General features: G+C 42.5%; 1 protein-coding gene across 1 annotated transcript in view; it reads left to right on the top strand.

Annotated features, from left to right (window-relative positions):
- The window catches only part of LOC121541393 (cAMP-specific 3',5'-cyclic phosphodiesterase 4D-like), a 44,057-nt gene extending 33,249 nt beyond the window's left edge, over positions 1–10,808 (top strand). The window contains exons 7-10 of the mRNA XM_041850368.2: positions 4,299–4,453; positions 4,620–4,742; positions 8,190–8,372; positions 8,510–10,808. Coding sequence (XP_041706302.1) covers positions 4,299–4,453; positions 4,620–4,742; positions 8,190–8,372; positions 8,510–8,956 — 908 coding nt within the window. The 3' untranslated portion in view covers positions 8,957–10,808. The remainder of the gene's footprint in view (positions 1–4,298; positions 4,454–4,619; positions 4,743–8,189; positions 8,373–8,509) is intronic.
- Positions 10,809–19,713: the final 8,905 nt, after the last annotated feature.

The following is a 19,713-nucleotide window of genomic DNA, read 5'->3' as shown; positions in this document are numbered from 1 at the left end:
AAGATACAGTAGAATAGTATAGAATACAGTATATACATACAGTGGGGAAAAAAAGTATTTAGTCAGCCACCAATTGTGCAAGTTCTCCCACTTAAAAAGATGAGAGAGGCCTGTAATTTTCATCATAGGTACACGTCAACTATGACAGACAAAATGAGGAAAAAAAATCCAGAAAATCACATTGTAGGATTTTTAATGAATTTATTGGCATATGATGGTGGAAAATAAGTATTTGGTCAATAACAAAAGTTTCTCAATACTTTGTTATATACCCTTTGTTGGCAATGACACAGGTCAAACGTTTTCTGTAAGTCTTCACAAGGTTTTCACACACTGTTGCTGGTATTTTGGCCCATTCCTCCATGCATATCTCCTCTAGAGCAGTGATGTTTTGGGGCTGTCGCTGGGCAACACAGACTTTCAACTCCCTCCAAAGATTTTCTATGGGGTTGAGATCTGGAGACTGGCTAGGCCACTCCAGGACCTTGAAATGCTTCTTACGAAGCCACTCCTTCGTTGCCCGGGCGGTGTGTTTGGGATCATTGTCATGCTGAAAGACCCAGCCACGTTTCATCTTCAATGCCCTTGCTGATGGAAGGAGGGTTTCACTCAAAATCTCACGATACATGGCCCCATTCATTCTTTCCTTTACACGGATCAGTCGTCCTGGTCCCTTTGCAGAAAAACAGCCCCAAAGCATGATGTTTCCAACCCCATGCTTCACAGTAGGTATGGTGTTCTTTGGATGCAACTCAGCATTCTTTGTCCTCCAAACATGACGAGTTGAGTTTTTACCAAAAAAGTTATATTTTGGTTTCATCTGACCGTATGACATTCTCCCCAATTTTTTTCTGGATCATTCAAATGCACTTCAGACGGGCCTGGACATGTACTGGCTTAAGCAGGGGGACACGTCTCGCACTGCAGGATTTGAGTCCCTGGCGGCGTAGTGTGTTACTGATGGTAGGCTTTGTTACTTTGGTCCCAGCTCTCTGCAGGTCATTCACTAGGTCCCCCCGTGTGGTTCTGGGATTTTTGCTCACCGTTCTTGTGATCATTTTGACCCCACGGGGTGAGATGTTGCGTGGAGCCCCAGATCGAGGGAGATTATCAGTGGTCTTGTATGTCTTCCATTTCCTAATAATTGCTCCCACAGTTGATTTCTTCAAACCAAGCTGCTTACCTATTGCAGATTCAGTCTTCCCAGCCTGGTGCAGGTCTACAATTTTGTTTTTGGTGTCCTTTGACAGCTCTTTGGTCTTGGCCATTGTGGAGTTTGGAGTGTGACTGTTTGAGGTTGTGGACCGGTGTCTTTTATACTGATAACAAGTTCAAACAGGTGCCATTAATACAGGTAACGAGTGGAGGACAGAGGAGCCTCTTAAAGAAGAAGTTACAGGTCTGTGAGAGCCAGAAATCTTGCTTGTTTGTAGGTGACCAAATACTTATTTTCCACCATAATTTGCAAATAAATTCATAAAAAATCCTACAATGTGATTTTCTGGATTTTTTTTTCTCAATTTGTCTGTCATAGTTGACGTGTACCTATGATGAAAATTACAGGCCTCTCTCATCTTTTTAAGTGGGAGAACTTGCACAATTGGTGGCTGACTAAATACTTTTTTTCCCCACTGTATGAGATGAGTAATGCAAGATATGTAAACATTATTAAAGTGGCTAGTGTTCCATTTCTTAAAGTGGCCAGTGATTTCTATAGGCAGCAGCAGCCTATAATGTGCTAGTGATGGCTATTTAGTCTGATGGCCTTGAGATAGAAGCAGTTTTTCAGTCTCTCGTCCCAGCTTTGATGCACCTATACTGACCTCGCCTTCTGGATGATAGCGGGGTGAACAGGCAGTGGCTCGGGTGGTTGATGTCCTTGATGATCTTTTTGGCCAACTCCTATGGACAAAGACATGAACAATATTGGCGTGACAATGACCGTATAGTTGGCAAGACAGCACAAACAGATCTGGGACCAGGCTAGAAAAGATTGCCTTGCAAGACAAATTAACTCAGTTCAAGCTAAATGGTATTGTAGATATAATGAAGGGTAAGTTGATTTCTATTGAAACCTGATTCATTGTCTTAGTATAAGATTATACAATGTTGGGATTGGACTGTCTGTTCTCTAGGCCGATTGACTGGGAGCTGATTTTGATCCTCAGCAGTTACGCAATCCTACAGTGAGGGAAAAAAGTATTTGATCCCCTGCTGATTTTGTACGTTTGCCCACTGACAAAGAAATGATCAGTCTATCATTGTAATGGTAGGTTTATTTAAACAGTGAGAGACAGAATAACAACAAAAAAATCCAGAAAAACGCATGTCAAAAATGTTATAAATTGATTTGCATTTTAATGAGAGAAATAAGTATTTGACCCCCTGTCAATCAGAACGATTTCTGGCTCCCAGGTGTCTTTTATACAGGTAACGAGCTGAGATTAGGAGCACACTTTTAAAGGGAGTGCTCCTAACCTCAGCTTGTTACCTGTATAAAAGACACCTGTCCACAGAAGCAATCAATCAATCAGATTCCAAACTCTCGACCATGGCCAAGACCAAAGAGCTCTCCAAGGGTGTCAGGGACAAGATTGTAGACCTACACAAGGCTGGAATGGGCTACAAGACCATCGGCAAGCAGTTTGGTGAGAAGGTGACAACAGTTGGTGTGATTATTCGCAAATGGAAGAAACACAAAAGAACTGTCAATCTCCCTCGGCCTGGGGCTCCATGCAAGATCTCACCTCGTGGAGTTGCAATGATCATGAAAACGATTAGGAATCAGCCCAGAACTACACGGGAGGATCTTATCAATAATCTCAAGGCAGCTGGGACCATAGTCACCAAGAAAACAATTAGTAAACACACTACGCCGTGAAGGACTGAAATCCTGCAGCGCCCGCAAGGTCCCCCTGCTCAAGAAAGCACATATACATGCCCGTCTGAAGTTTGCCAATGAACATCTGAATGATTCAGAGGAGAACTGGGTGAAAGTGTTGTGGTCAGATAAGACCAAAATCGAGCTCTTTGGCATCAACTCAACTCGCCGTATTTGGAGGAGGAGGAATGCTGCCTATGACCCCAAGAACACCATCCCCACCGTCAAACATGGAGGTGGAAACATTATGCTTTGGGGGTGTGTTTCTGCTAAGGGGACAGGACAACTTCACCGTATCAAAGGGACGATGGACGGGGCCATGTACCGTCAAATCTTGGGTGAGAACCTCCTTCCCTCAGCCAGGGCATTGAAAATGGGTCGTGGATGGGTATTCCAGCATGACAATGACCCAAAACACACGGCCAAGGCAACAAAGGAGTCGCTCAAGAAGAAGCACATTAAGGTTCTGGAGTGGCCTAGCCAGTCTCCAGACCTTAATCCCATAGAAAATCTGTGGAGGGAGCTGAAGGTTCGAGTTGCCAAACGTCAGCCTCTAAACCTTAATGACTTAGAGAAGATCTGCAAAGAGGAGTGGGACAAAATCCCTCCTGAGATGTGTGCAAACCTGGTGGCTAACTACAAGAAACGTCTGACCTCTGTCATTGCCAACAAGGGTTTTGCCACCAAGTACTAAGTCATGTTTTGCAGAGGGCTCAAATACTTATTTCCCTCATTAAAATGCAAATCAATTCATAACATTTTTGACATGCGTTTTTCTGGATTTTTTTGTTGTTATTCTGTCTCTCACTGTTCAAATAAACCTACCATTAAAATGATAGACTGATCATGTGTTTGTCAGTGGGCAAATGTACAAAATCAGCAGGGGATCAAATACTTTTTTCCCTCACTGTATGACATAACATGTGTTAGTCTAGCCTAGCTGCCATGGCAACAAATAAATTGGACCCATCCTTTGGAATCTGTGTGTGCGTGTGTCCGTGTGTGTGTGTGTTCTTGCCTGTGTGTGTGATTGTGTGTGTTTGACTTCGCGTGTAAGTGCAATAGATAGAGATATATATTTGACTTGTCTCTGTCAAATGAGGCAGGGATTACTCAGAGTAGTAGGCATTGTGTGTTGTGTCTGCGTGTGCACGCTTGTGCGTGTGTTGTGATGAGCTCTAGTAAAAGTGTCCCAAGACGTTTGTTTGGCTACTTGATTCACTTTATTCAACGTGCATGCGTGTGGCAGAGAGAGAGCGAGATACCAGATGAAATCTACAAACAGATACACACTTGCTTCTTTAGAAATACCTAATGAATATTACCCTGAAAAGTATTTTACTGTAATATTCTAAATGGCGTCCGAAAAACTGCTTCCTAACCATGTGCTTTTATTGTCTTTGTGTTTTCCCTCCAGACTCAGAGCTGGCCCTCATGTACAATGACCCATCAGTCCTGGAGAACCACCACCTGGCCATGGGCTTCAAGCTGCTGCAGGAAGAGAACTGTGACATCTTCCAGAACCTGACCAGAAAACAACATCAGTCGCTCAGGAAGATGGTCATAGACATAGTGAGTGGGTTGGATGGGTGGGTGGATGAACCTAGCTAGTGAATGGATTAATTAATTAATGAGTGAGTGATATAAATATTGCAAAATATTTGTCAAATGAGAGTGAGTGAGTTCCAGCTTAGCACCCAATTGAACTAATCCAACATGTTGCTGTTTGTCCCTGTAGGTACTAGCTACTGACATGTCCAAGCACATGAATCTTCTGGCGGACCTGAAGACCATGGTGGAGACCAAGAAAGTCACCAGCTCTGGAGTGCTACTACTAGATAACTACGATGACAGGATACAGGTTGGCTGCTACTTCACATATCGCCACCCTGCAGGCAAAACTGGTCGCAATGACGTCTTTTGTAATGTCATGGTCAGGTTGTAAACTGTCTGTAAAAATACTAGGGCTGTCAAATGATTAAAATCATTAATCACAATTAATCGCATAAAATTCTGTAGTTAATCGTGATTAATCGCACATTTTGTATTTGTTCAAACTTGGTGCTAAATAAAGATGTTTCCATTTTTTTTTTAAGCAGTGTATTGAGTTAAAGGCATGTAGGGACTGAAGCACAAAAAATATTCTGTATCAGAATGTATTTAATGGCATATTCACCATAAACAAGTTAAGCAATACAAAAGTCCTGAAACTTACAAACCCTCCCAGTAGGCCTACTCCCTAATTCATTTTCTTGAAGTTCACACACCCACACCCACACCCAGACACACACACACTGTTAAAGCTTCAACCATTCCAAATGATTGTTCTCCCAATTACTGATTGGAGGGTTGGCTATAAGAAAAAATAACTGGCTCTATGGATACAAACAACAAAGAGTATAAACCTGTCCAACAATGTCATGAATGTAGCTCAATTGGTAGAGCATGGCGCTTGTAACGCCAGGGTAGTGGGTTCGATCCCTGGGACCACCCATGCGTAAAAATTTATGCACACATGACTGTAAGTCGCTTTGGATAAAAGCATCTGCTAAATGGCATATATATATATATATGAATTCCACAGAGCATAAACCTGTCCAACAATGTCATGAATTCCACAGAACAAAAACCTCTGACCGTACACTTCAGTCGTCCTATTTCTTTTCACTGAGCCAGTTGCAAAGACAAACAAGCCTGTTCACATTTTCAGATGATAAAGCTGCTCTCTTCTTCTGTACGATATACCCAGAGAGTGAAAACAACCTCTCACAAGGTACTGATGTGGCAGGCATTGCCAGGTACCTTCGTGCATTGCAGGCCAGCCTTGTGTGTGCCCCTGCATGCTGTGACCACCACTGTAGTGGACCATTCCTCCACTCAGAAGAACTCAACAAGAGGGCAGCTTTCTTCTTTGGTGGCTCTGACTCGGTTGCTTTACCAGGTTGCTGTGCAGGCCTCTCTTCCTTCAGCAAGTTGCTGACCAAAGCCCACACTTCACCCTTCTCAGGTCTGGGAAGGCACTTCAGGTCCTTAAACCTTGGGTCGAGTGCTGTGATGATCTTCAGTTATGTAAGGTTGGTGTTTTCCTTGCGTTTCTCGAGGTCTGTTGTGAATGTCAGCTTGAATCTTCCCACGTAGGCAGGGTCATCATCGGAGCTCTCCATCACCCGACATGACACAAAGCAGGCAACACCACTGAGCAGGAAATGTACTTCTCTCCTCCCAGAAGTTCAGTCAAGTACCTGCAGTGGAAGATAATTCAAAATCACTTCAGTCAATTGTGAGAGACTTGTTATACACAGATACATTCCCTCACTCACACAAATACATACTCTCTCTCTCACACACACACTTTACTCTCTCTCTCTCTCTCTCTTTCTCTCTCTCACAAACACACACACACACACACGTTACACTCTCTCTCACACACACACACACACTTTACACACTCTCTCTCTCTCTCTCTCTCTCTCTCGCTTTCTCTCTCACACACACACTTTACACTCTATCTCTCACTCTCTCACACACACACTTTACACTCTCTCTCTCTCACACACACACACACACACACACTTTACACACTCTCTCACACACACTTTACACTCTCTCTCTCTCTCACACACACACACACACACACACTTTACACACTCTCTCTCTCTCACACACACACACACACTTTACACTCTCTCTCTCTCTCTCTCTCTCTCTCGCTTTCTCTCTCACACACACACTTTACACTCTCTCTTTCTCGCTCTCTCACACACACAAACACACTTTGCACTCTCTCTCTCTCTCTCACACACACACAATCATATTATAACATTAATAGTGTGATTAAGAAGATAACCTGCAGGGCTCCAGTAGTGTTTCCAGCTTCTGCAGTTTCTCCAGTTCAGCTGTGGTTGGCATGGAGATGTTTGTTTTCTGTTGGGGCCAGAGCATCTCTCAGTGGTTGTTGGTTTCTGTGGACACGCTTTACCATTTCCAGAGTGGAATTCCATCTTGTTGTGACATCTTGTGCTAGTGACCCATTTGCAACTTGCTGTTGTCCTAGCTCTGCAGCGTTTGGTGGGCTGTGTTGGAAATGCCCAACATTTGTTCAGCAAAATCAGCTCCCTGTTCTGTAGGGACACTGTGATGGACCTTTGGAGACTGTGCGCGGTGTGCGCGGTGCAGGGCAGGTGTTCAACAGGCAGATGTCACGCAGCTGCAATCATGTTCCGTACACTGTCTGTGCAAAGTGTGGTAACCTTGTTTTCAATGTTCCACTGCTTTGCTACATCCATGAAATGCTTGGTGCACGTTTCAGCATAGTACCTCTCTTCTGTCTTCATTACGGCCAGAGCGTGTGAATGCAGTTTCCAGTTTTCATCGATGTGGTGCGCAATAACCCCAAGCTAGTTGTAGTTACTCACTGAAGTCCAGTGGTCTCCCAAGAGAACAACAGACGTAGCATGTTTCAACTCCTCCGCTTTCGTAGCCCTCTCGCTTTCATACAGATCGTGTGTTCTTGTAACAACGGTGGCTCTCGAGGGTAACTCATACGTTGAGTTGTTTGATGCGATCCGAATGATATCCCTCAAGCCTTTGTCCTCCACAATGTGGATTGGCCTGCAAACTGTAGCTATCCACTTGGCTATAGCTTGTGTTAACTTGCTGCTCGTCGACTTGTCCACAGGCCTCCCGTGCGCACACTCTTCTAGCTTAGCCTGCCGAAGATGTCCTCCATTGCTACTAGTAACGTTACTTGTATTGCCGGCGTCAGCGGTGTGTTTCGCTTGTTAATGATAACGAAGACTCTATGTACTTCGGTGATAAACAAATTCAGCCTTGTAGTTGATGCAAATTACTTTGGTTTTATCCAGACAGCCATCTGGGAGGGTTTTGAAATTGAATTTTCCGTTTAAAAGCCCCTTACAGCATTCTCCACCATTCAGTCATACAAGTAGATAGCTAGTAAAGTGGTTGTCAAACTAGCGCATAGGCTGCCGGGGCTTGAATTTGAACTATGGATTGTTCAGGGGGTCAAACTAAAAACATACGTTAATTTTGTGACCACAAAACTACATCTTTACCTGACCCTCTCCCGCTCTCCTTTCCTCTCTCTCCTTCTCAATTTCTCTCTTTCTCTCTCTCACTCTCTGTTGGTGTCTGCAGAATGTTTTATGTGCAGTTGATGATGCGAGAGGTTTGCAGTTGACCTTTTAACAATTTCTTATTTTGCAGGTTTATATATGTGAGGACTGAAATGTGATGGTTGTTAATGTGTTTGTATAAAGGGGATTTTCAATTCTAATTCTCTCTCCAGGTACTCCAGAACATGGTGCACTGTGCAGACCTCAGTAATCCCACCAAGCCCCTGCAGCTGTACCGCCAGTGGACCGACCGCATTATGGAAGAGTTCTTCAGCCAGGGGGACAGGGAGCGAGAGAGAGGCATGGAGATCAGCCCCATGTGTGACAAACACAACGCCTCTGTACAGAAGAGCCAGGTAAATGTGGTACACACATATAGTATATGTACATGTGCACAAGAGCGCACACACACACACACAAAGAAAGTCAATATCTGGCCTGATAGACAATTTATTTAAGTACAAACACAAGCTGATATACATTTTCTCTCCAGGTGGGGTTCATCGACTACATCGTCCACCCTCTGTGGGAGACGTGGGCTGACCTGGTGCACCCTGACGCCCAGGACATCCTGGACACTCTACAGGACAACAGGGAGTGGTACCAGAGCACCATCCCCCAGAGCCTCTCGCCCACCCTGTACAAATCCGACCACAGCAGCAGCCGCCCTCCTGGGGACAAATTCCAGTTCGAGCTCACACTGGAGGAGGACGAAGAGACGGACACGGAGAAAGACAGCGTGAGTCAACCAGAGGAGGGGCAAGAGGAGGAGAATAGTTGTGACTCGAAATCCACAGAGATCCCGTTGAACGAACAGGTGGAAGAGGAGGAGGAGGAAGAGGGTGAAGGGCGACGCCGGGTACCGAGTATGGCGGAGGTGGAGGGAGAGGGGGAAGGGAAAGAGGAGGGCGAGGAGGAGCAGAGAGCGACTGACACATAGCAGCAGGCAAAACTGCACGGGTTGCCAAACTGCGAAAGAGAGACTGTCACGTTACCACGTCTCAAGGGATAAGGTGAATACTAGTAATTGCCATGATGTCAGTAATACTGCGTCGTCAGGAGTTCCAAAGCGCACGTTGTACTCCTCAAGCCCAGGCCTCTCCTCACTACACTCCGACTAGAGGCGATATGGGGGCACAGACCCCCACAGACCCCCCTCCTCCCCTCCCCCCAGGACTCCTTGGAGCTCCACACTTTTGCACTCAGGAAATGTTTTGTCGACTTTATTGCCTCCATTTTTGTTTACATTCTGGTTTGTTCGGCCTGTCGGGAGCGAGGTGTATGTCTGTCGACGCTTGGTGGGTTTGAGTTCAAAGGCCAAACTCCACCTCTCCTCTAGCTCCTCCCACTTCTTGTCAGTGCAGGAAGTAAACAGGAAGTGTTCTTTAACTCCCTGACTGAGCACATGGGCAACACATAGGATGCTTGGAACAGTCCCAACTGTAGCATCATCGGAGGACAGAAAAAAACGGGGAAGATGGACTGCAAGGTGACCCCAGTCCACTAATATGATCTGAAAAAACTATGATGGATATTATAGGGAGAGACAAAGACATATATTGTGAGATGATTTCAAAGATAACTTTTTTTCTAAAGTTCAAGTCTTCCTTAAAACCAGACTGGCAGAAAATGCAGCCGCAACGCTGTTTTTGACTTCATCAGTTTTGTACATAAAACTGAGTTATTTTTGTAGATTTTACTTTTGTTACCGAGAGACAGAAAGAGAAAAAAGCAGAGGAAGATGTTCAATTGAGAATCTTCTTCGTCATTTATTGCAACCATTGTAACTTTATTTTTTGAGAAGAGATATATAGCATCATAATGGGTGTGGTCTTTCCTGGAATGTGTGCTTCTACTGCGTGGAGGTGACTAAGGTCTTTACACTCACTCAGTTTTTTAAAAATATTTTATAACTTCTCACCAAGGTATTTCAGATAGAAGCATCTTATTTGAACGTGTGGTATTCTGCTTGAGAGCTTTGGGGTTATTCATGTAACTTTACTGCAGGTTTAAATGTACCACCTGTTTTTATTTTTCATAACAGAAAGAAGCCGGTAACTACTGACCTTAAGAATATAATAATAATGTATAATGTGCGTATGCCATTTTTCCATTTCAATATGATATGTCTTGTTAACATCCTGAGTATGATGCATGTAGCGATCAGTTCTATCCAATCAAACTTACTATACAAATAGACTATCCAATCTATCTATACATTGTTAAATCTGTTTTGAAATAGGTGGTACATGTTTCTCAGCTGTTAAAGTTAGAGTCAGCGATATGACGTAGATGCAGAACGTAAACAGCAACATGGGTTAATTTCCGCAACAACTAAGAGTGTTGAAATGCGAGGCTCAACTTTTCCGATGTTTTGGTCCCGTGGCTACTACGTTGTAAATGCGTGAAGCGAACCCATGCACATGCGCAGATAATGTGTGTGACTATCCGAGAGCGAAGTCGTGCATCTTGCGCATCGCAATATCTGTGGTGCTGCTCGTGGCAATGTAATTTCGCCGACTCTACCTTTTAAGGTTTATGAATAACCCCCATTGACCATCAGTAAGCCTCCATAAACACTCCTAGTTCTCAACAGTGTTGGTTACAATTACAACTAGTAATTTAACTATATTTTGCAGTAGCTTGGTGGTAGTTTAACTCAATTCAAATCTAGGTAGTATTTTCAGTAGTTAATTACTTTTTGCCATGTAGCGGTTTAGCTAATGGCCCTGTGTAGCTCAGTTGGTAGAGCATGGCTCTTGCAACGCCAGGGTGGTGGGTTCGAATCCCACGGGGGGCCAGTTTGAAAAAAAAAATGTATGCACTCATTAACTGTAAGTCGCTCTGGATAAGAGCGTCTGGTAAAATGTAAAGCTAACTACTGGAACTACACACTACTTGTTTAGCGAAAATAAAATGTATTTTTCAGCATCAGACCTGCCTAATTCTCACTTGAAACATTTTTGTGTTTCATAGGCAAAACAACACATTATGGTAACATCAGTGTTGGGGAAGCTACTCTGAAAATATAGTTGACCAAGCTACCAATTACTTCACACTGGAAGAAGTTAAGCTACACTAAAGCTACCCTTAAGAAAAATACTGTTTACTTAAATAAAGTTACTTTGAAAACGTAGCTCACTACATCCAAACTATATTGTGAAAAATGATCATATGTAAATCTAAAATGTCATAAAGTACAAATTGCAAGGTTCAGATCCCTTTGTGGTCATACATTACCGGTCAAAAGTTTTAGAACACCTACTCATTCAAGGGTTTTTCTTTATTTTTACTATTTTCTACATTGTCAAATCAAATCAAATCAAATTTTATTGGTCACATGCGCCGAATACAACAGGTGCAGACATTACAGTGAAATGCTTACTTACAGCCCTTAACCAACAGTGCATTTATTTTAAACAAAAAAGTAAGAATAAAACAACAACAAAAAAGTGTTGAGAAAAAAAGAGCAGAAGTAAAAATAAAGTGACAGTAGGGAGGCTATATATACAATAGAATAAAGTGACAGTAGGGAGGCTATATATACAGGGGGGTACCGTTGCATAGTCAATGTGCGGGGGCACCGACTAGTTGAGGTAGTTGAGGTAATATGTACATGTGGGTAGAGTTAAAGTGACTATGCATAAATACTTAACAGAGTAGCAGCAGCGTAAAAGTATGGGGTGGGGGGGCAGTGCAAATAGTCCGGGTAGCCATGATTAGCTGTTCAGGAGTCTTATGGCTTGGGGGTAGAAGCTGTTGAGAAGTCTTTTGGACCTAGACTTGGCACTCCGGTACCGCTTGCCGTGCGGTAGCAGAGAGAACAGTCTATGACTAGGGTGACTGGAGTCTTTGACAATTTTGAGGGCCCTCCTCTGACACCGCCTGGTATAGAGGTCCTGGATGGCAGGGAGCTTTGCCCCTGTGATGTATTGGGCCGTACGCACTACCCTCTGTAGTGCCTTGCGGTCAGAGGCCAAGCAGTTGTCATACCAGGCGGTGATGCAACCAGTCAGGATGCTCTCGATGGTGCAGCTGTAGAATTTTTTGAGGATCTGAGGACCCATGCCAAATCTTTTTAGTCTCCTGAGGGGGAATAGGCTTTGTCGTGCCCTCTTCACGACTGTCTTGGTGTGTTTGGACCATGATAGTTCGTTGGTGATGTGGACACCAAGGAACTTGAAGCTCTCAACCTGTTCCACTACAGCCCCGTCGATGAGAATGGGGGCGTGCTCAGTCCTCTTTTTTTTCCTGTAGTCCACAATCATCTCCTTTGTCTTGGTCACGTTGAGGGAGAGGTTGTTGTCCTGGCACCACATTGTATAATAATAGTGAAGACATCAAAACTATGAAATAATACATATGGAATCATGTATTAACCAAAAAAGTGTTAATCAAATCAAAATATATTTTACATTTGAGATTCTTCAAATAGCCACCCTTTGCCTTGATGACAGCTTTGCACGCAGATCTGAAATTACAGCTTACTTAATCTGTAAACATTTTTAGTAGTGTGTAGTTCAGTAGTCAGCTACAACACTACACACACACAAAAAGTAATTAACTACTGAAAACACTACCTAGATTTGACTTTAGGTCAACTACCACCAAGCTACTGCAAAACCTAGTTAAATTACTACTCTATAACTGGTTGACATATGACACCAAAGTGATCTGTCTTGCAATTTGCAATCTATGAAATTTCAGATTTACATAATTTTTCACCAAGTAGTTTGGATGAAGTTAATTACTTTTTCAAAGTAACTTTAGCTAGTTAAGTAAACTATATTTTTCTTAAGGGTAGCTTTAGTGTATCTTAATTCTTCCAGAGTGATGTAATTGGTAGCTTGATACTCTGAAAATACAGTTTATCTTCACCAACACTGGTTAGCAATTATATCTGTAACACTTTAGAATACAGTCATATGGTTATATTTTGTATATTTCATCATTTCAAAACTTAATTAAGTACAAAGGGATTTTAACTAACGATTTGTTTAGTGTAAAACTTAAATAATAAGGGTGTATTCATGTACACTCTTATATATGTGTGTGTGTGTGTGTGTGTGTGTGTGTGTGTGTGTGTGTGTGTGTGTGTGTGTGTGTGTGTGTGTGTGTGTGTGTACAGTGAGGGAAAAAAGTATTTGATCCCCTGCTGATTTTGTACGTTTGCCCACTGACAAAGAAATGATCAGTCTATAATTTTAATGGTAGGTTTATTTGAACAGTGAGAGACAGAGTCCTTGGGAGCAATTTCCAAATGCCTGAAGGTACCATGTTCATCTGTACAAACAATAGTAGGCAAGTATAAACACCATGGGACCACCGCAGCCGTCATACCGCTCAGGAATGAGACGCGTTCTGTCTCCTATAGATGAACGTACTTTGGTGCGAAAAGTGCAAATCAATCCCAGAACAACAGCAAAGGACCTTGTGAAGATGCTGGAAGAAACAGGTACAAAAGTATCTATATCCACAGTAAAACGAGTCCTATATATCAACATAACCTGAAAGGCTGCTCAGCAAGGAAGAAGCCACTGCTCCAAAACCTCCATAAAAAAGCCAGACTACGGTTTGCGACTTCACATGGGGACAAAGATCGTACTTTTTGGAGAAATGTATTCTGGTCTGATGAAACAAAAATAGAACTGTTTGGCCATGATGACCATCGTTATATTTGGAGGAAAAAGGGGGTCACTTGCAAGCCGAAGAACACCATCCCAACCGTGAAGCATGGGGTGGCAGCATCATGCTGTGGGGGTGCTTTGCTGCAGGAGGGACTGGTGCACTTCACAAAATAGATGGCATCATGAGGAAGGAAAATTAGGTGGATATATTGAAGCAACATCTCAAGACATCAGTCAGGAATTTAAAGCTTGATTGCAAATGGGTCTTCCAAATGAACAATGACCCCAAGCGTACTTCCAAAGTTGTGGGAAAATGGCTTAAGGACAACAAAGTCAAGGTATTGGAGTGGCCATCACAAGGCCCTGACCTCAAATATTTGTGGGCAGAACTGAAAAAGCGTGTGCGAGCAAGGAGGCCTACAAACCTGACTCAGTTACACCAGCTCTGTCAGAAGGAATGGGCCAAAATTCACCCAACTTATTGTGGGAAGCTTGTGGAAGGCTACCCGAAACGTTTGACCCAAGTTAAACAATTTAAAGGCAATGCTACCAAATACTTATTGAGTGTATGTAAACTTCTGACCCACTGGGAATGTGATGAAAGAAATAAAAGCTGAAATGAATAATTCTCTCTACTATTATTCTGACATTTCACATTCTTTAAATACAGTGGTGATCCTAACTGACCTAAGACAGGGAATTTTAACTAGGATTAAATGTCAGGAATTGTGAAAAACTGAGTTTAAATGTATTTGGCTAAGGTGTATGTAAACTTCCGACTTCAACTGTATATATATATACAGTGGGGAGAACAAGTATTTGATACACTACCGACTTTGCAGGTTGTCCTACTTACAAAGCATGTAGAGGTCTGTAATTTGTATCGTAGGTACACTTCAACAGTGAGAGACGGAATCTAAAACAAAATTCCAGAAAATCACATTATATGATTTTTAAGTAATTAATAACCCTCCCGTTGTCCTAGGGTCAAAATGACCCGCCACTGTGTTGAACCAACTTTATTTAATGTTTATATTTTTTGGATCATTTGTGAGAAGGAGGCAGTGATACTTTCTTTAAAGTCTCACTGCCTCCTTCTCACAAATGATCCCCAAAATATAAACATTAAATAAAGTTGGTTCAACACAGTGGCGGGTCATTTTGACCCTAGGACAACGGGAGGGTTAATTTGCATTTTATTGCATGACATAAGTATTTGATCACCCAACAACCAGTAAGAATTCCGGCTCTCACAGACCTGTTAGTTTTTCTTTAAGAAGCCCTCCTGTTCTCCACATCATTACCTGTATTAACTGCACCTGTTTGAACTCATTACCTGTATAAAAGACCTGTCCACACACTCAATCAAACAGACTCCAACCTCTCCACAATGGCCAAGACCAGAGAGCTGTGTAAGGACATAAGGGATAAAATTGTAGATCTGCACAAGGCTGGGATGGGCTACAGGACAATAGGCAAGCAGCTTGGTGAGAAGGCAACAACTGTTGGCGCAAAATGGAAGAAGTTCAAGATGACGGTCAATCACCCTCGGTCTAGGGCTCCATGCAAAATCTCGCCTCGTGGGGCATCAATGATCATGAGGAAGGTGAGGGATCAGCCCAGAACTACACGGCAGGACCTGGTCAATCACCTGAAGAGAGCTGGGACCACAGTCTCAAAGAAAACCATTAGTAACACACTACGCCGTCACGGATTAAAATCCTGCAGCGCACGCAAGGTCCCCCTGCTCAAGCCAGTGCATGTCCAGGCCCTTCTGAAGTTTGCCAATGACCATCTGGATGATCCAGAGGAGGAATGGGAGTAGGTCATGTGGTCTGATGAGACAAAAATAGAGCTTTTTGGTCTAAACTCCACTCGCCGTGTTTGGAGGAAGAAGAAGGATGAGTACAACCCCAAGAACACCATCCCAACCGTGAAGCATGGAGGTGGAAACATAATTCTTTGGGGAAGCTTTTCTGCAAAGGGGACAGGACGACTGCACCGTATTGAGGGGAGGATGGATGGGGCCATGTATCGCGAGATCTTGGCCAACAACCCTCAGTAAGAGCATTGAAGATGGGTCGTGGCTGGGTCTTCCAGCATGACAACGACCCGAAACACACAGCCAGGGCAACTAAGGAGTGGCTCCGTAAGAAGCATCTCAAGGTCCTGGAGTGGCCTAGCCAGTCTCCAGACCTGAACCCAATAGAAAATCTTTGGAGGGAGCTGAAAGTCCGTATTGCCCAGCGACAGCCCCGGAACCTAAAGGAACTGGAGAAGGTCTGTATGGAGGAGTGGGCCAAAATCCCTGCTGCAGTGTGTGCAAACCTGGTCAAGACCTACAGGAAACGTATGATCTCTGTAATTGCAAACAAAGGTTTCTGTACCAAATATTAAGTTCTGCTTTTCTGATGTATCAAATACTTATGTCATGCAATAAAATGCAAATTAATTACTTAAAAATCATACAATGTGATCTTCTGGATTTTTGTTTTAGATTCCGTCTCTCACAGTTGAAGTGTACCTATGATAATTACAGACCTCTACATGCTTTGTAAGTAGGAAAACCTGCAAAATTGGCAGTGTATCAAATACTTGTTCTCCCCACTGTGTGTGTATATATATATATATATATATATATATATATATATATATATATATATATATATATAGCAAAGCATTAGTCAAATGAAAATGTAGTGACTTTATTCTAAAGTTTTACAAGACATGTATGCCTTGCATGGGCTTAGGCTATCTGCATCTGGCCCATTGTGTTCTAATACACCATCATCCAATGTCAATCCAAGGCTGTTTCATAACGGCGGCTCTACAGTCTGCCTATTTCAAGTGTCTATTGTACAACCAATACGGATTTGCATTACTAGAATGCAACCATTTAAGGATTTGCATTACTAGAATGACAAACACTTAGAAAATATTTGCCTTTTTTCTTTTTCAATATTTTTTAAATATTTTTTCCGATTGGACATTGACAATCACCTGAATAGTTTTAAAATACTGTTTGTATTTGAATACTTGATAGGTAATGTATATAACTATAATGTGTATGCCCCATATGAGTGCCCATAAGTACACAATCCCATATATTCCATGGTATTCAGAAGGAATTCCACAAAATGGGAGTAGTAGCACAGTAATTGCAGTATGTTTGCACACACATAATGCTTAATGTTTTGGACTTCATATTGCAATATATTTGTAATTTTCAGGGGGATGACTAGACATGGATGATATCATTTCGACCCCTGCATTGCTCTCTTCTTCTTCTCCACTGGACTTGCACAATGCAGCATACACCATTAAGTCCAGTTACTTCTTCTTTCTTAAAGTGTCTGTGTTGGTTTTTAATATTGATTTATTTATAAATGTTGATTTGGTAACTGTCTATGAGTCACATTTACTAATGCATTTTGAAACCAGACAAAGGCTTTTGAAGGAGTTAAGAGCTGTTACGAATGCTTATAACAGTTCTTATAGCGCATTATGGGTGTGAAAGAAGGCTCTATTAATGCATTATATAGACACAGGTTGATAGAGTGTTGCCATGGATTCTTTGTTTGTGTCACTGTTTGGCCATTCTAAGTAAGACAGCACTGTAGAACACACAACCTGCAGCGTGATGACATGATGTGTACTCGCAAAATACATCTTATACGATGTACTTAGAACCATAGAAATATAATTACTATTCTTGTCATTCTATTTCTATGGTTCTAAGTACATCGTATAAAACTGTTCCACACTGAAAAGACTTGAACTTGGCTTTTAAAGTAAAACTTTAAGATTTTATTCTTGGATACTGCTCAATTTCTTTACAATTAATTTCTCTCGCCATGTTCTTTTTTTGTTGTTGCTTTCCTCACCGGACGACCTTACCTGTTAATGGATTTTTCTCATTTGTCTCTGTTTACAACCATGTATTTATGAAGCTGTACATATTTTAATGTAATTGTAATGTTGCATTCTGTAAATGACGGATTCTTACTCTATCCTCCCTAATGGCGATGGTGTTGCTGTATTTGGAAAAGCTTGTGTTGATAGAATGTTTTATTACTTATCCAATGTATAAATGCTCTTCTGTATAAAAGTGGATGAAATTAAATGTCACCTTAGTTTTTTCATGGGGGCACCAGGGGAGTGAGCCAAACTATTGTATTCACTAGGCATCAAACGGAAGAAAACTGACTGCAACAGGGAGGAACTACTACACTTTTTTTCGTTTTCCGTTGCAAAACATTTTGCTACGGTGAGCACTAATGAATACGACCCAGTAGAAGAAAAAAAACTGAATGTCACTGGTATTTGGCCACAGGGCTGTACCTTAAACATAGTCTTTTTTTATTTGTGTGTCTTTGTTTGTGTGTCTGTGTGTGTACTTTAGTCTGCTATAGAGAGACACATTTTAGTTCAGGACATTTCAACCCATGCAATCCCTCAGCGGTAAGGCCTACTGTAGAAAGTGCTAGGTCTTTGAGATTATCCCTTGCAGTGGTTATTTTTGCATGTAAATCTTCTTGGGTCAAACGCAAAAACAATTTAGATGCATGCCAGCAGAGCCTCTGCATGCCAGCAGAGCCACTACACAATACAACAGAACACTAAACAATACATTAATTGTTCTATAACGGTGACCACAAACTGTTAGGGCCTACATAAAGCTGTCCCAACAGCAGAGCTTTCTTTTCAGCACCATGGAGTGAATCCTTACCACCGCTACACCTGGCTATCAGCGGGGCCTTGTCTGGCAGCGAAACAGTTAATTCAGCCTCATTTACTGCCTTTTTAAAAACATGGCTGATATGACTGACTTGCTTAAACAAATGTGACTAGTTTCAGGAAACTAGGCGTATGTCGCTGGTCACGACTTCACAGGAGAGCCATTTGAACGTAAACCTTCTTTAAAAATCAAAATGCGTTTTTGGCAGAAATGCCTTCTGGGAACATTTGAACTTTCATGTGCCTTAATAACAAACTTGTATGCCATCTGTAAATACAAATACAATTGTTAAATTACGAGCCTAGTTGGTTAAGCCACAGAAAAAGACAGCAACCTTCCCACTAGCCATGATTGGCTGAGATAATGAGTGGGCTGGACATGCCAAGAGAGGAGTTCGGATTGGTCTGCCATATACAGTGAGGGAAAAAGTATTTGATCCCCTGCTGATTTGGACGTTTGCCCACTGACAAAGAAATGATCAGTCTATAATTTTAATGGTAGGGTTATTTGAACTGTGAGAGACAGAATAACAACAAAAAATCCAAAAAAACGCATGTCAAAAATGTTATGAATTGATTTGCATTTTAATGAGGGAAATAAGGATTTGACCCCTCTGCAAAACATGACTTGTTGGCAATCACAGAGGTCAGACGTTTCTTGTAGTTGGCCACCAGGTTTGCACACATCTCAGGAGGGATTTTGTTCCACTCCTCTTTGCAGATCTTCTCCAAGTCATTAAGGTTTAGAGGCTGACGTTTGGCAACTCAAACCTTCAGCTCCCTCCACAGATTTTCTATGGGATTAAGGTCTGGAGACTGGCTAGGCCACTCCAGGACCTTAATGTGCTTCTTCTTGAGCCACTCCTTTGTTGCCTTGGCTGTGTGTTTTGGGTCATTGTCATGCTGGAATACCCATCCACAACCCATTTTCAATGCCCTGGCTGAGGGAAGGAGGTTCTCACCCAAGATTTGACGGTACATGGCCCCGTCCATTGTCCCTTTGATGCGGTGAAGTTGTCCTGTCCCCTTAGCAGAAAAACACCCCCAAAGCATAATGTTTCCACCTCCATGTTTGACGTGGGTATGGTGTTCTTGGGGTCATAGGCAGCATTCCTCCTCCTCCAAACACGGCGACTTGAGTTGATGGCAAAGAGCTCGATTTTGGTCTCATCTGACCACAACACTTTCACCCAGTTCTCCTCTGAATCATTCAGATGTTCATTGGCAAACTTCAGACGGGCCTGTATATGTGCTTTCTTGAGCAGGGGGACCTTGCGGCCGCTGCAGGATCTCAGTCCTTCACGGCGTAGTGTGTTACCAATTGTTTTCTTGG

The sequence above is a fragment of the Coregonus clupeaformis genome, chromosome 27, assembly GCF_020615455.1.
Source record: "Coregonus clupeaformis isolate EN_2021a chromosome 27, ASM2061545v1, whole genome shotgun sequence".
Lineage (NCBI taxonomy): Eukaryota > Metazoa > Chordata > Actinopteri > Salmoniformes > Salmonidae > Coregonus > Coregonus clupeaformis.
This window is presented reverse-complemented; position numbering and strand designations above follow the sequence as displayed.